The sequence below is a fragment of the Rhagoletis zephyria genome, unplaced genomic scaffold (assembly GCF_001687245.7).
Source record: "Rhagoletis zephyria isolate East Lansing unplaced genomic scaffold, Rhagoletis_zephyria_1.1 Rzeph_scaffold_03678, whole genome shotgun sequence".
NCBI classification, from domain to species: domain Eukaryota; kingdom Metazoa; phylum Arthropoda; class Insecta; order Diptera; family Tephritidae; genus Rhagoletis; species Rhagoletis zephyria.
In genome coordinates this window covers 33,493-50,588 of record NW_016160761.1, presented here as the reverse complement: position 1 = coordinate 50,588, position 17,096 = coordinate 33,493, and the positions used below count along the sequence as shown (strand labels likewise).

At 40.9% G+C, this 17,096-nt stretch overlaps 3 protein-coding genes across 3 annotated transcripts; all 3 read right to left on the bottom strand.

The window, feature by feature from the left end:
• Positions 1-4,772: 4,772 nt before the first annotated feature.
• Positions 4,773-10,846, bottom strand: LOC108369452 (nuclear pore complex protein DDB_G0274915-like). The gene is made up of 4 exons (XM_017624557.1): positions 10,712-10,846; positions 10,458-10,652; positions 5,086-8,175; positions 4,773-5,026 (listed from the first exon to the last, which is right to left on the bottom strand). Exons 1-4 carry the CDS (start codon positions 10,758-10,760, stop codon positions 4,773-4,775), a joined length of 3,588 nt encoding a protein of 1,195 aa, XP_017480046.1. The 5' UTR covers positions 10,761-10,846.
• A 276-nt stretch (positions 10,847-11,122) lies between these two features.
• Positions 11,123-12,358, bottom strand: LOC108369451 (mucin-19-like). Its single transcript, XM_017624555.1, has one exon. The coding sequence runs from the start codon at positions 12,356-12,358 to the stop codon at positions 11,123-11,125; it is 1,236 nt and encodes a 411-aa protein (XP_017480044.1).
• Positions 12,359-16,553: 4,195 nt separating this feature from the next.
• Positions 16,554-17,059, bottom strand: LOC108369450 (uncharacterized). The gene is made up of 2 exons (XM_017624554.1): positions 16,867-17,059; positions 16,554-16,807 (listed from the first exon to the last, which is right to left on the bottom strand). The coding sequence occupies exons 1-2, from the start codon at positions 16,913-16,915 to the stop codon at positions 16,554-16,556; spliced, it is 303 nt and encodes a 100-aa protein (XP_017480043.1). The 5' UTR covers positions 16,916-17,059.
• Positions 17,060-17,096: the final 37 nt, after the last annotated feature.

The window sequence follows — 17,096 nt, the reverse complement described above, 5'->3', positions numbered from 1 at the left end:
TGCAGCCCGCTTTGGTTGAACAAACTCTGAATTGTGTGGAGAACTACAATTGGCGACTATAGCGTTATTTTTGTAAAGCTGAGTTGAAATACAGTTTTGGAAAGCTAATCATGTTTACTTTTTGTTTTTAGAACTTAAAACACTAAACGATTCGTAACCTTTTGGGTTTCATTAAGAGTTTTCGGGACTTATTTCAGAACTTTCAACACTTTTTGTATATTTTCCGGAACCCCCTGTGGGTTCTCGCGACACTTTGTGATTTGTTCGGAATTTTTCTAGAACTCTTCAGGGTCTCTCGGGGGTGGCGGGATTTTTTCTAGACTTTTTGTTACGTCTGCCGGTTTTTCGAGACACTTTGTGCCTTGTTCGACATTTTTCAACTTTTCGCTGCCTTTTGGGATTTTGGGAATTTTGTTTTTAGACTTTGTTCGGGGTTTCTCTAGGATTTTGCGGTTTTTTTCTGAACTTTTCGTGACCTTGCGAGTTTTCGTGACTTTTTGTATGTTATTCAAGATTTTTCTAGGCTTTTAGAGATATTCGTGAGTTTTTCTCCATCACTTTTCGGTCATCTTAAAGGATTTTGGCAGTTTCGGTTCTTTTCTGGGCTCTTCGGGTTCTATCGCGATTCTTCGTGACTTTTTTCTTTTCATTTGTGATTTTAGAGGCTTGTTAGTGATTTTTTGAAACTTTTCGCGATCTTTCGGGGTTTTTTGTATTTGTTTCTAGATTTTTTTTTCAGAAATTTATGTCATATTTATGACTTTTCTAGTTTTATTCGTGATTTTTCCATGTTATTGAGTTTTTTTGTGGAGATTTGTCCCACACTTTTTGTAGCTTCGCGGGGGTTTCGCGACCTTTTAAGTTTTGTTTCAGACTTTTCTTGGTTTTTCGCGATGTTTTCAGAACTTTGCAAAACAATTTCCGAGTTTTCGGACGTTTCTTGGGACCATTCGGGATATATTTGAGTTTGTTGAGAATTTCCGTGACTTCGAGTTTTATTCGGCACTGTTTGAGATTTTCTTGAGTATTTTCCTCAAACTTTTTAGTATCGAACGGAACCTTAGATTTTTTCGAGACTTTTCAGAACCTCCTAGGAATTTTAGTGACTTTTGTGCTCAATAAGATTTATCGGATTTTGTCGGGGCTTTTCGAGATTTTCTCGGAGCTTTTTCGGAGTTAAAGGCTGTTTAGAAATTTGTGTTTTTTTGCGATTTTATGGGCACTCTATTCTGAAGTTTTCGAGACAGTTCTGTTCGCATGTAGTGACAAGACCTGCCAAAATTAGTGTCATTATCAAATCGCTCAAAAATATGCCGCATAATCTAGACTTCTGGCGCTTAGAAAATGCATAAAAAGATATTCTTCTCTCTTCATCCCCCTCACTCTCTTTTTCACGAAAGCATAACTCATCAACCCCAAGTTCGCATGAATTTCTAGTATTACTGCTTGTATTTATTATTACAGCGAGCTCTATATAGTCGCTGCTCCTCACTGAGACGCCGTTAAAGTCCTCTTTTTTTCTTATCGAATTTCTCCACTTTTCAATTTCATTGCATTATCCAATAACTACAACTAACACGTTCAAATGCATACAAAGCACGCTGCGAACTTAATTCAATTTGTGGTAATAAAAATTCGAAGAATACACACATTCACAGAGTTACATGCAGTGCATACCGCAAAGGCACTCCCATGGCCCCGGCCAACGAGAAGTGCGAACTCACAAGTGCAATAATAAAATACCGCTATAAATGGTCTACATTTATGATTTTTTCATTTATTCGCTGCTTCAATAGCTTTTCAATATTTTCAATTTACACCAAATTCACATTTTAACACTCCAAATATGAAACGCAGAAACGTTTGCAAGCTTTATAACCCGCTTCTTGAAACAGCTTTATGCCCTTTATGCAATGCGTTTAAGGCAGTTGGGTCTTTTCATACGTTTTCTCACCTTCCAATCTACCACACAGTTAATATTACTGCCTTACCATTCAGCATTTTGTTCCTTCCTTCATTGTTGTTGTATATACCAAAGTCGGCTATGAATGTTGGCCTTTGTATTTTACAGTTGTTAAAAGCACGTGTGAAAGGCGTAAAATGTTATTAACAATGCATAAAAGTGTCTGACGGTGTTGTATTGGTTGCGGCGAATTAAAATATATGCCTTTGTATGGGAACATTAAATTTAATAATTGTTTGAATGAAGTAAATTTGTTTTTTAAATCTGCAGTTCAGTGAGTATTTTAATCTGTTAAATGACTGTTGGTTCTTCCAAGCTGTCAAGTTGGCATCGCTGGGCCATGTCAAGTCACTCTTTGTTGCATTCCCGCACACAGAAATATCGAAGGAAACGAGGCAGCTGTAGACATTGTAGGTAAGGCTGCCCAATCCGCTCTGCTTTCAGGCTAAAAGCACTATTTTTTCCCTTAACCCGGCTTACGAACACACGGCGATCTGTGAAAACTTCGACTTTACACCTAATGAAACGGACCCAATCCGATTAAATTCTTCCCTACCTACACACATCCTTTTAAGTGGAGAATAGCTGCATTACAGTCTCTGGAAGAGCTGTTCATAGAAAATATTCACGGATAAGTCGAAGTTGGAAGGTAGAGTTGGAAGACATCTTGCAGCATCCTGTGGTTTGCTTCTGTATAGATGGGCTTTTAGTCGGCTTAGTGAGCATTGGGCTGAAACCTCAACACGCTAAATTCGAAAGTTCTTCTGGTCGGTAGTCGACAGCAGGTGGTCAAATAAGTCTTTCTAACTGACAAAGCACTAACTCTTGGAGCTCTGACCGAGCACTTTCCAATACGAACCCATACGTAGTTGTTTGTTCGTTGGTGCCTTAGAATCATCTCACCATCTCCTCAGCTGCCCTAAATACTTTCGTACAACTATTGTTGAATAAATCGGCTCGCATGCCATTAATACTACCGTGGAAATTTCTGAAGTAGTCCACAGCCTCCAAAAGAACTTTATTTTGAGCACTCAGAGCTTTAGTGAGATGCAGATTACTTGCAGTTAGCGTTTCAAGAAAACCTATTTAGTGGTAACGTGATGGACAATACAAGAATAACCTTAGGGAGACACTCGCAGGTCTATTACCTGTTGAGGAATGTAATGTGAGATCTATTGTGCCTTCTTGCTCCTCACCGCATATCCGCCAGTCCTAGCACCCTTCGGAAATTCAGCAGATTTTTATGTGACATAGTGATGATTTGGCTGGTTTAGCGACCCGAGGTATTTTTCATTTGGTCTGCGGTTTTATTGGTATTGTGCGGGGTCGAGGCCTATTGGTGTTGTTGCTGTCGCCTCCCTGGCGAGCCTGTCTGCTTCTTAATTTCCCTCTAAGTCTTTGTGGCCTGGGACCCATAGAAGGAAGGAAGATCCTGTTGTACACTGCTAAGGCATTCAGTCTCTCTACGCAATCGAGAACCAGTGCTGACTTGATTTCATAGGAATGAAGAGCCTTGAGTGCGGTTTGGCTTTCAGGATATTTTCACTGCAAAATCTTCGCTGAAGGTTAATCGCTATACACAGACTGTTGGTCAGCTCCAATGCCCTCTGGTGTTTTTGAGCCGTCTGTGTACTAAATTAGACGGTGCAGCTGGGAGTATTTTTGGATGTTAGTATCAGTCTAGCTTGCTTTATTCCCTAATTCTGTTTTAAAGTTCCTTTCGAAGCTAATAACTCTGCCGACATCATCTCGTGGGAATCCTCTACCCCACCGTTCTCTGGTGCAGTTTGTTAGAGTTTATTTTGCTACCTCCTCCATGCTAATGAAATAATTTCTTGACGTATTTGCATTCGAATGGAAGTCTTATTTCATTGTGTTCCAATCATTATTGCTGTAAGAACCTTCTATGGTACTTGAGATGCCTAAAACTCGAAAAGAGCTGAGGTTAGAAGGATCGCAGCCATATTTTCTTCTTCATTTAACATTAGTCGTACGTGGTTGGAGTCGTAAGGCGACTGCCTTTTCCAGCACTCGTTATCAAACATATACATATTTACATTTAGTTTTCTTCCTTTTCGCCTTCTTTACATTTCTTTATCCATCCTTTGTCCACAGCCCTCGCGCAACGCTTCAAAATTCATTAGCGTAAAACTGTCGAAACCACACCCACTGCACTAGATGCGCATCATTTTCGCCTTAAATTGTGCAACATTTAGCGTGATAAGCGAGTGCTCTTGGATCATTATGCTCACTCTCTCCCCAGCTGTACTCACCATTCACTTACGAGCCTCACAACCATCACTATGGTGGACACTCAAAGCATTATGATATTGTTTTGTGCAAAAGACTTTGGAGGGTTGAATTTTTTCAATGAAATTTGTTCCCCTCTACGCGTAACTTATGTAGGCTCATTAGCCTTTCTCACTTAACGCTTATCGCTTTAGTTTGCTGTTGGCTGCTTTTATTTCACTGCCACTTTTCTTGACCTTTTGACATTTTTTGCTTTGTATTGCGGGCCCTTAACGGAAAGTGTCATTTTCAAAAGGAAACACACTCGTTTCGACCCCCACTCACCTAACGCAGTCTTGTCATTAGCGCCGACACTCGACAATGTTAAAGCGTGCTAAAAATTTATGAGTGCAACCCAGTCTTTCGACCTTTGTCGTAAATCAGATAATACTCCTAGATGGAATGCTGATAAGAAGGTTAACAAAAGTATTTCAACTGAAAATGTCGCTAAAGTCAAATGAAAAAGTTTCTCTTTGATAATTTATTCGTTAATTTGAGCATGGCTACTTTAGTTGTACAATTAAGCTGGTGTACAGCTATTTGAAAAAAGGCAATTCATAACCGCGCCAATCAGCCAACCAATTGACATAGTTAACGTCCAGATCTTCGCTGAATACCTCAACGCATTTCCATAGCTACGGTTACATTTCCCCTCCAAGCACACTTGGCAGCCTTCTAAAGCCTCTGCGCCGTACTTGTCTGCCAATAGAGCACAAGCGTTCTGTTCCGGTCGCATTGCCACACAACCTTTGTTGATTTGCACCTTATTTTTGCCTGGAAATTATCAAAAAATAGATTTAATAAAAATCGTTGAAAAACAAAGCAAGCCTTACCTTTGACGCGCACGCTGTAACATTTATAAGTTATGTTTCCCATCTTCATTCTTGCTAGGTCTCCTATTTTGTTATATTTGTGTTGTAAAAGCTGCCTTGAGCTTCGTCTCAATGAATTTTCATGCGTTGGTCTAATTACTCTCTCATCGTTAGATCCTTCAACTAATATAACGTTCTCGCCAGTAAGTCCTGTAGTCGGTGAAGCATTTTGGTAGGGAGCATTTGCCGAACTAAGATCAGAAGTTTCGGCCAGTCCCGGAATATTGGTCTCGTTAGAAGCGCTGATTAATGAACTTTGATTCGTAAGTCCAACGAAATCGTTAGATCCTTCCACCACTGTTAAGTTCCCTGTTTGCTGTGTAGCGTTAGGTCTTCCGGGGGTTGTAGTATTGAGTCCAGTGATTCCTAGAGTCAGTGCAGGATATTGGTCGGAGGTTGTAGTATTGATCGAATTTAGATTATAAGTCTCGTTAGAAGCGTTGAATACTGAACTTTCATTTGTAAGTCCAACGAAATCGTTAGATTCTTCCACCAATGTTATGTTCCCACTAGCAATTCCTGTTTGCTGTGTAGCGTTGGGTCTTCCGGGGGTTGTAATATTGAGTCTAGTGATTCCTGTGGTCGGTGCAGCATTTGCGTAGGGAATATTTGCCGAACTTAGATCAGCAGTTTCTGACAGCCCCGGAATATTGGCCTCGTTAGAAGCGCTGATTAATGAACTTTGATTCGCAGGTGCAACGAAATCGTTAGATCCTTCCACCACTGTTGAGTTCCCTGTTTGCTGTGCAGCGTTCGGTCTTCCGGGAGTTGAAGTATTAAGTCCAGTGATTCCTGTAGTCAGTGCATGATATTGGCCGGAGGTTGTAATATTGACCGAATTTAGATTAGCAGTTCCTACCAGTCCCAGAATATAGGTCTCGTTAGAAGCGCTGAATACTGAACTTTCATTCGTAAGCCCAACGAAATCGTTAGATTCTTCCCCCAATATAGTGGTTCCACTAGTGAGTCCTATTTGCTGTGTAGCGTTTGGACTTCCTAGGGTTGTACTAGTATTGAGTACAGTGATTCCTGTAGTCGGTGCAGGATACTGTTCGGAGGTTGTAGTATTGACCGAACTTAGATCAGGAGTTTCTACCAGTCCCAGAAAATTAGTCTCGTTAGAAGCGTTAAATACTGAATTTTGATTTATGAGTCCTGTTTGCTGGATAGCGCTTGGTCTCTCGGGAGTTGTAGTATTGAGTGCAGTGAGTCCTGTAGTGGGTGCCGAACTTAGGTCAGCAGTTTCTGCCAGTCCCAGAATATTGGTCTCGTTAGAAACGTTGATTTCTGAACTTTGATTCGTAAGTCCAACGAAATCGTTAGATCCTTCCACCAATGAAGTGGTCCCACTAGTGAGTCCTATTTGCTGTGTAGCGTTTGGACTTCCTAGGATTGTACTAGTATTAAGTCCACTGATTCCTGTAGTCGGTACGGCATTTTCGTAGTAAGTATTTGCCGAACTTAGATCAGCAGATTCTGCCAGTCCTGGAATATTGGTCTCGCCAGAAGCGCTGATTAAAGAGCTTTGATTCGTAAGTCCAACGAAATCGTCAACTCCTTCCACGATGGTTGTGTTCCCACTAGTGGGCCCTATTTGCTCTGTAGCATTTGGTGTTCCGGGAGTTGTAGTATTAAGCCCAGTGATTCCTGTAGTCGGTGCAGGATATTGGTCGGAGGTTGTAGTATTGACCGAGCTTAGATCAGCAGTTTCTACAAATCCCAGAAAATTACTCTCTTCAGAAGCGTTGATTGCTGAACTTTGATTCGTAAGTCCAACGAAGTCGTTAGATCCTTCCACCAATGTAGTGTTCCCACTAGCGGGCCCTATTTGTTGTGTAGCATTTAGTCTTCCGGGAGTTGTAGTATTAAGCCCCTTGAGTCCTGTAGTGGGTGCCGAACTTAGATCAGCAGTTTCTGTCAGCCCCAGCATATTGGTCCCGTTAGATGCATTGATTACTGAGCTTTGATTCGTAAGTCCAACAAAATCGTTAGATCCTCCCATCAATGTAGTGTTCCCACTAGTGAGTCCTATTTGCTGTGTAGCGTTTGAGCCTCCTAGGGTTGTACTAGTATTGAGTCCAATGACTTCAGTAGGCGGTACAGCATTTTCGTAGGAAGTATTTTCCGAACTTAGATCAGCAGTTTCTGCCAGTCCCGGAATATTGGTCTCGTTAGAAGCGCTGATTAAAGAACTTTGATTCGTAAGTCCAACGAAATCGTTAGATCCTTCCACCAATGTAGTGTTCCCACTAGGGACCCCTATTTGCTCTGTAGAATTTGGTCTTCCGGGAGCTGTAGTATTAAGCCCCGTGATTCCTGTAGTCGGTACCGGATATTGGTCGGAGGTTGTAGTATTGACCGAACTTAAATTAGCAGTTTCTACCATTCCTAGCATATTGGTCTCGTTGGAAGCGTTGAATACTGAACTTTGATTCGTGAGACCAACGAAATTGTAAGATCCTTCTGTGTATGCTGTGTTTTCGCCAGTGAGCACTGTTTGTGCTGTAGCATTCGGCCTTTCGTTGGTTGTAATATTGCTTAAAGTTGCACCTGCCAGTATCAGTCCGTTGGTTGCATTCAAATTAAGATTTTGCGCTTGCGTGACTGTTAAGTTGGACAGACTTTCTCCGACAGTTCCTATTAGACCCAGCTCATTTGTTATAGACGCATTGCCTGTATTAGTCAAATTGACCCAAGTGGTGTGATCACTTTCTGTTACAGCGATTGTGGCTTGTGTTATATTTTCTGAAGTAGGTCGCGTTGCTGCTGCTGCTGATGTTGCGGTTTGAAGTGGCGTTACAACAGTAGTGATGTCTTCAGTTGCAAATTGCTCTAAATCTAGAGTGATATCTGGAGAGTTGAATCCTTGGGACGTTGTGCCTAGCGCTGCCTCCGCGGTTGGTGCCAGTGAGCCTATTTCAATTCCCTGTGCAATTTCTGGCATCAACTGCGCTATTGTCGGAATATCCTCCAGCGGTGGACAGTATTCGAAGTGTCCTTCATTCTCCTCGCAATCTTCGCAAACATAACATTCAAGGTAATCAGCAGAGGCTGTGAAAATAGAAGGAAAACATTTTAAAAGTTTATTGGGCCTGTCCTCGTTGAGTTTGGATCGAAAAAATTACTTAAAACTTGAGTAGGTGTGGCGAAGAATTGAAATATTACATTAGTGACAGAGTAAAAACCTTTACGGTGTTGCCGCGTACATACCAGAGTAAATTTGAATATTTGTAAATAAGAATCAGGGTGCTATTGCATCTTAGACTCGATCTAAGCTTAATTCAGCTGAAAATAATCTAAGTTGCTCTAGTCAACTTTAATCTAAACCAAAAAGATAAATATTTAATGCCAGCGAGTTTGTAGTACGGAGCCACACAGAAAACTCTGAATATGTAGAGGGTTAAGATGATTGGTAATCATTTTTCGGGAACTAGCTGAAGTCGACCAGTATACCCAGTACCCTTGTAGTACTTCCTCGATGTAAAAGAAAGAATCAAAAGAAATATTTTCTTATGGCGATAGCGAAGACAAAACGACAAGGGAAAAAATAACGACACATGATATCGATAATAATAAAAGATATCGTTAAAGATAAAATATCGATAACGATAAAAGTATCGATAAGGATAACAGTGCCGATATAAATAAATGTCAGCAAAAAATAATGATATAGACGACATGAAAAGTACCGCAAACGATAACAATATATATTACCATAATAAATTAAAAATTGATCATGTGTAAAATATCGATCATGATAAAAATATCTATAATGATAAAAACAATACCGAAATGACAGAAACAATTGCTAGCGATGTCAGTATCGATAACGTTGAAAATATCAGTGACGGCAGCAATGTCTATAATGATAAAAAAATATAAAAATAACGATAACAAATAATTATAAAACTAATGATAACAATAAATTATGCCGATAGTGAAAACAATATTAGTAGATAATGATGGAAAACAATGCCGACGCGATAAAACAATAATGATAGTGATAACAATATCGACAAAGTTGAAAATATCGTAAATGAAAATAATGTATGTTGAAAATAAATAATATCGATAATTAAAAAAAAAATTGTCAGCGAAAAATTGAGACGGTGCAGCTGGGAGTATTTTTGGATGTTAGTATCAGTCTAGCTTGCTTTATTCCCTAATTCTGTTTTAAAGTTCCTTTCGAAGCTAATAACTCTGCCGACATCATCTCGTGGGAATCCTCTACCCCACCGTTCTCTGGTGAAGTTTGTTAGAGTTTATTTTGCTGCCTCCTCCATGCTAATGAAATAATTTCTTGACGTATTTGCATTCGATTGGAAGTCTTATTTCATTGTGTTCCAATCATTATTGCTGTAAGAACCTTCTATGGTACTTGAGATGCCTAAAACTCGAAAAGAGCTGAGGTTAGAAGGATCGCAGCCATATTTTCTTCTTCATTTAACATTAGTCGTACGTGGTTGGAGTCGTAAGGCGACTGCCTTTTCCAGCACTCGTTATCAAACATATACATATTTACATTTAGTTTTCTTCCTTTTCGCCTTCTTTACATTTCTTTATCCATCCTTTGTCCACAGCCCTCGTGCAACGCTTCAAAATTCATTAGCGTAAAACTGTCGAAACCACACCCACTGCACTAGATGCGCATCATTTTCGCCTTAAATTGTGCAACATTTAGCGTGATAAGCGAGTGCTCTTGGATCATTATGCTCACTCTCTCCCCAGCTGTACTCACCATTCACTTACGAGCCTCACAACCATTACTATGGTGGACACTCAAAGCATTATGATATTGTTTTGTGCAAAAGACTTTGGAGGGTTGAATTTTTTCAATGAAATTTGTTCCCCTCTACGCGTAACTTATGTAGGCTCATTAGCCTTTCTCACTTAACGCTTATCGCTTTAGATTTCTGTTGGCTGCTTTTATTTCACTGCCACTTTTCTTGACCTTTTGACATTTTTTGCTTTGTATTGCTGGCCCTTAACGGAAAGTGTCATTTTCAAAAGGAAACACACTCGTTTCGACCCCCACTCACCTAACGCAGTCTTGTCATTAGCGCCGACACTCGACAATGTTAAAGCGTGCTAAAAATTTATGAGTGCAACCCAGTCTTTCGACCTTTGTCGTAAATCAGATAATACTCCTAGATGGAATGCTGATAAGAAGGTTAACAAAAGTATTTCAACTGAAAATGTCGCTAAAGTCAAATGAAAAAGTTTCTCTTTGATAATTTATTCGTTAATTTGAGCATGGCTACTTTAGTTGTACAATTAAGCTGGTGTACAGCTATTTGAAAAAAGGCAATTCATAACCGCGCCAATCAGCCAACCAATTAACATAGTTAACGTCCAGATCTTCGCTGAATACCTCAACGCATTTCCATAGCTACGGTTACATTTCCCCTCCAAGCACACTTGGCAGCCTTCTAAAGCCTCTGCGCCGTACTTGTCTGCCAATAGAGCACAAGCGTTCTGTTCCGGTCGCATTGCCACACAACCTTTGTTGATTTGCACCTTATTTTTGCCTGGAAATGATCAAAAAATAGATTTAATAAAAATCGTTGAAAAACAAAGCAAGCCTTACCTTTGACGCGCACGCTGTAACATTTATAAGTTATGTTTCCCATCTTCATTCTTGCTAGGTCTCCTATTTTGTTATATTTGTGTTGTAAAAGCTGCCTTGAGCTTCGTCTCAATGAATTTTCATGCGTTGGTCTAATTACTCTCTCATCGTTAGATCCTTCAACTAATATAACGTTCTCGCCAGTAAGTCCTTGTAAAATGGTGGCTGCGATGATAGAATCGGATCGGTATTGGTCCGTTAGAGCGTGATAGACTTGATTCTAGCCACGATCGTAATCTTACACGTTATTCTTTGCGAGTAGTCTTGGAGATTGTCGTGTTCCTAGTCGGCAGTTTGTCGGAGTATATGATGAATTTAATATAAGCTGTAACGTTATCTGATTTATGAAGTCAACGACGTAGTTTCACAATGTTAGTCCCACTGAATCGTGCTGTGATTCGTAAGTCCAACGAAATCGTTAGATCCTTCCACCACTGTTAAGTTCCCTGTTTGCTGTGTAGCGTTCGGTCTTCCGGGAGTTGAAGTATTAAGTCCAGTGATTCCTGTAGTCAGTGCATGATATTGGCCGGAAGTTGTAATATTGACCGAATTTAGATTAGCAGAAGCGTTGAATACTGAACTTTCATTCGTAAGCCCAACGAAATCGTTAGATTCTTCCCCCAATATAGTGGTTCCACTAGTGAGTCCTATTTGCTGTGTAGCGTTTGGACTTCCTAGGGTTGTACTAGTATTGAGTACAGTGATTCCTGTAGTCGGTGCAGGATACTGTTCGGAGGTTGTAGTATTGACCGAACTTAGATCAGGAGTTTCTACCAGTCCCAGAAAATTAGTCTCGTTAGAAGCGTTAAATACTGAATTTTGATTTATGAGTCCTGTTTGCTGGATAGCGCTTGGTCTCTCGGGAGTTGTAGTATTGAGTGCAGTGAGTCCTGTAGTGGGTGCCGAACTTAGATCAGCAGTTTCTGCCAGTCCCAGAATATTGGTCTCGTTAGAATCGTTGATTTCTGAACTTTGATTCGTAAGTCCAACGAAATCGTTAGATCCTTCCACCAATGTAGTGTTCCCACTAGCGGACCCTATTTGTTGTGTAGCATTTGGTCTTCCGGGAGTTGTAGTATTAAGCCCCGTGAGTCCTGTAGTGGGTGCCGAACTTAGATCAGCAGCTTCTGTCAGTCCCAGCATATTGGTCTCGTTAGATGCATTGATTACTGAACTTTGATTCGTAAGTCCAACGAAATCGTTAGATCCGTCCACCAATGAAGTGGTCCCACTAGTGAGTCCTATTTGCTGTGTAGCGTTTGGACTTCCTAGGATTGTACTAGTATTAAGTCCACTGATTCCTGTAGTCGATACGGCATTTTCGTAGTAAGTATTTGCCGAACTTAGATCAGCAGATTCTGCCAGTCCTGGAATATTGGTCTCGCCAGAAGCGCTGATTAAAGAGCTTTGATTCGTAAGTCCAACGAAATCATCAACTCCTTCCACGATGGTTGTGTTCCCACTAGTGGACCCTATTTGCTCTGTAGCATTTGGTGTTCCGGGAGTTGTAGTATTAAGCCCCGTGATTCCTGTAGTCGGTACCGGATATTGGTCGGAGGTTGTAGTATTGACCGAACTTAAATTAGCAGTTTCTACCATTCCTAGCATATTGGTCTCGTTGGAAGCGTTGAATACTGAACTTTGATTCGTAAGTCCAACGAAATCGTTAGATCCGTCCACCAATGAAGTGGTCCCACTAGTGAGTCCTATTTGCTGTGTAGCGTTTGGACTTCCTAGGATTGTACTAATATTAAGTCCACTGATTCCTGTAGTCGGTACGGCATTTTCGTAGTAAGTATTTGCCGAACTTAGATCAGCAGATTCTGCCAGTCCTGGAATATTGGTCTCGCCAGAAGCGCTGATTAAAGAGCTTTGATTCGTAAGTCCAACGAAATCGTCAACTCCTTCCACGATGGTTGTGTTCCCACTAGTGGGCCCTATTTGCTGTGTAGCCCCCTCACTCTCTTTTTCACGAAAGCATAACTCATCAACCCCAAGTTCGCATGAATTTCTAGTATTACTGCTTGTATTTATTATTACAGCGAGCTCTATATAGTCGCTGCTCCTCACTGAGACGCCGTTAAAGTCCTCTTTTTTTCTTATCGAATTTCTCCACTTTTCAATTTCATTGCATTATCCAATAACTACAACTAACACGTTCAAATGCATACAAAGCACGCTGCGAACTTAATTCAATTTGTGGTAATAAAAATTCGAAGGATACACACATTCACAGAGTTACATGCAGTGCATACCGCAAAGGCACTCCCATGTCCCCGGCCAACGAGAAGTGCGAACTCACAAGTGCAATAATAAAATACCGCTATAAATGGTCTACATTTATGATTTTTTCATTTATTCGCTGCTTCAATAGCTTTTCAATATTTTCAATTTACACCAAATTCACATTTTAACACTCCAAATATGAAACGCAGAAACGTTTGCAAGCTTTATAACCCGCTTCTTGAAACAGCTTTATGCCCTTTATGCAATGCATTTAAGGCAGTTGGGTCTTTTCACCTTCCAATCTACCACACAGTTAATATTACTGCCTTACCATTCAGCATTTTGTTACTTCCTTCATTGTTGTTGTATATACCAAAGTCGGCTATGAATGTCGGCCTTTGTATTGGCTTTTGTATTTGACAGTTGTTAAAAGCACGTGTGAAAGGCGTAAAATGTCATTAACAATGCATAAAAGTGTCTGACGGTGTTGTATTGGTTGCGGCGAATTAAAATATATGCCTTTGTATTGGAATAATTGTTTGAATGAAGTAAATTTGTTTTTTAAATCTGCAGTTCAGTGAGTCTTTTAATCTGTTAAATGACTGTTGGTTCTTCCAAGCTGCCAAGTTGGCATCGCTGGGCCATGTCAAGTCACTCTTTGTTGCATTCCCGCACGCAGAAATATCGAAGGAAACGAGGCAGCTGTAGACATTGTAGGTAAGGCTGCCCAATCCGCTCTGCTTTCAGGCTAAAAGCACTATTTTTTCCTTTAACCCGGCTTACGAACACACGGCGATCTGTGAAAACTTCGACTTTACACCTAATGAAACGGACCCAATCCGATTAAATTCTTCCCTACCTACACACATCCTTTTAAGTGGAGAATAGCTGCATTACAGTCTCTGGAAGAGCTGTTCATAGAAAATATTCACGGATAAGTCGAAGTTGGAAGGTAGAGTTGGAAGACATCTTGCAGCATCCTGTGGTTTGCTTCTGTATAGATGGGCTTTTAGTCGGCTTAGTGAGCATTGGGCTGAAACCTCAACACGCTAAATTCGAAAGTTCTTCTGGTCGGTAGTCGACAGCAGGTGGTCAAATAAGTCTTTCTAACTGACAAAGCACTAACTCTTGGAGCTCTGACCGAGCACTTTCCAATACGAACCCATACGTAGTTGTTTGTTCGTTGGTGCCTTAGAATCATCTCACCATCTCCTCAGCTGCCCTAAATACTTTCGTACAACTATTGTTGAATAAATCGGCTCGCATGCCATTAATACTACCGTGGAAATTTCTGAAGTAGTCCACAGCCTCCAAAAGAACTTTATTTTGAGCACTCAGAGCTTTAGTGAGATGCAGATTACTTGCAGTTAGCGTTTCAAGAAAACCTATTTAGTGGTAACGTGATGGACAATACAAGAATAACCTTAGGGAGACACTCGCAGGTCTATTACCTGTTGAGGAATGTAATGTGAGATCTATTGTGCCTTCTTGCTCCTCACCGCATATCCGCCAGTCCTAGCACCCTTCGGAAATTCAGCAGATTTTTATGTGACATAGTGATGATTTGGCTGGTTTAGCGACCCGAGGTATTTTTCATTTGGTCTGCGGTTTTATTGGTATTGTGCGGGGTCGAGGCCTATTGGTGTTGTTGCTGTCGCCTCCCTGGCGAGCCTGTCTGCTTCTTAATTTCCCTCTAAGTCTTTGTGGCCTGGGACCCATAGAAGGAAGGAAGATCCTGTTGTACACTGCTAAGGCATTCACTCTCTCTACGCAATCGAGAACCAGTGCTGACTTGATTTCATAGGAATGAAGAGCCTTGAGTGCGGTTTGGCTTTCAGGATATTTTCACTGCAAAATCTTCGCTGAAGGTTAATCGCTATACACAGACTGTTGGTCAGCTCCAATGCCCTGTGGTGTTTTTGAGCCGTCTGTGTACTAAATTAANGTGCCTTCTTGCTCCTCACCGCATATCCGCCAGTCCTAGCACCCTTCGGAAATTCAGCAGATTTTTATGTGACATAGTGATGATTTGGCTGGTTTAGCGACCCGAGGTATTTTTCATTTGGTCTGCGGTTTTATTGGTATTGTGCGGGGTCGAGGCCTATTGGTGTTGTTGCTGTCGCCTCCCTGGCGAGCCTGTCTGCTTCTTAATTTCCCTCTAAGTCTTTGTGGCCTGGGACCCATAGAAGGAAGGAAGATCCTGTTGTACACTGCTAAGGCATTCAGTCTCTCTACGCAATCGAGAACCAGTGCTGACTTGATTTCATAGGAATGAAGAGCCTTGAGTGCGTTTTGGCTTTCAGGATATTTTCACTGCAAAATCTTCGCTGAAGGTTAATCGCTATACACAGACTGTTGGTCAGCTCCAATGCCCTCTGGTGTTTTTGAGCCGTCTGTGTACTAAATTAGACGGTGCAGCTGGGAGTATTTTTGGATGTTAGTATCAGTCTAGCTTGCTTTATTCCCTAATTCTGTTTTAAAGTTCCTTTCGAAGCTAATAACTCTGCCGACATCATCTCGTGGGAATCCTCTACCCCACCGTTCTCTGGTGCAGTTTGTTAGAGTTTATTTTGCTACCTCCTCCATGCTAATGAAATAATTTCTTGACGTATTTGCATTCGAATGGAAGTCTTATTTCATTGTGTTCCAATCATTATTGCTGTAAGAACCTTCTATGGTACTTGAGATGCCTAAAACTCGAAAAGAGCTGAGGTTAGAAGGATCGCAGCCATATTTTCTTCTTCATTTAACATTAGTCGTACGTGGTTGGAGTCGTAAGGCGACTGCCTTTTCCAGCACTCGTTATCAAACATATACATATTTACATTTAGTTTTCTTCCTTTTCGCCTTCTTTACATTTCTTTATCCATCCTTTGTCCACAGCCCTCGCGCAACGCTTCAAAATTCATTAGCGTAAAACTGTCGAAACCACACCCACTGCACTAGATGCGCATCATTTTCGCCTTAAATTGTGCAACATTTAGCGTGATAAGCGAGTGCTCTTGGATCATTATGCTCACTCTCTCCCCAGCTGTACTCACCATTCACTTACGAGCCTCACAACCATCACTATGGTGGACACTCAAAGCATTATGATATTGTTTTGTGCAAAAGACTTTGGAGGGTTGAATTTTTTCAATGAAATTTGTTCCCCTCTACGCGTAACTTATGTAGGCTCATTAGCCTTTCTCACTTAACGCTTATCGCTTTAGATTTCTGTTGGCTGCTTTTATTTCACTGCCACTTTTCTTGACCTTTTGACATTTTTTGCTTTGTATTGCTGGCCCTTAACGGAAAGTGTCATTTTCAAAAGGAAACACACTCGTTTCGACCCCCACTCACCTAACGCAGTCTTGTCATTAGCGCCGACACTCGACAATGTTAAAGCGTGCTAAAAATTTATGAGTGCAACCCAGTCTTTCGACCTTTGTCGTAAATCAGATAATACTCCTAGATGGAATGCTGATAAGAAGGTTAACAAAAGTATTTCAACTGAAAATGTCGCTAAAGTCAAATGAAAAAGTTTCTCTTTGATAATTTATTCGTTAATTTGAGCATGGCTATTTTAGTTGTACAATTAAGCTGGTGTACAGCTATTTGAAAAAAGGCAATTCATAACCGCGCCAATCAGCCAACCAATTGACATAGTTAACGTCCAGATCTTCGCTGAATACCTCAACGCATTTCCATAGCTACGGTTACATTTCCCCTCCAAGCACACTTGGCAGCCTTCTAAAGCCTCTGCGCCGTACTTGTCTGCCAATAGAGCACAAGCGTTCTGTTCCGGTCGCATTGCCACACAACCTTTGTTGATTTGCACCTTATTTTTGCCTGGAAATTATCAAAAAATAGATTTAATAAAAATCGTTGAAAAACAAAGCAAGCCTTACCTTTGACGCGCACGCTGTAACATTTATAAGTTATGTTTCCCATCTTCATTCTTGCTAGGTCTCCTATTTTGTTATATTTGTGTTGTAAAAGCTGCCTTGAGCTTCGTCTCAATGAATTTTCATGCGTTGGTCTAATTACTCTCTCATCGTTAGATCCTTCAACTAATATAACGTTCTCGCCAGTAAGTCCTGTAGTCGGTGAAGAATTTTGGTAGGGAGCATTTGCCGAA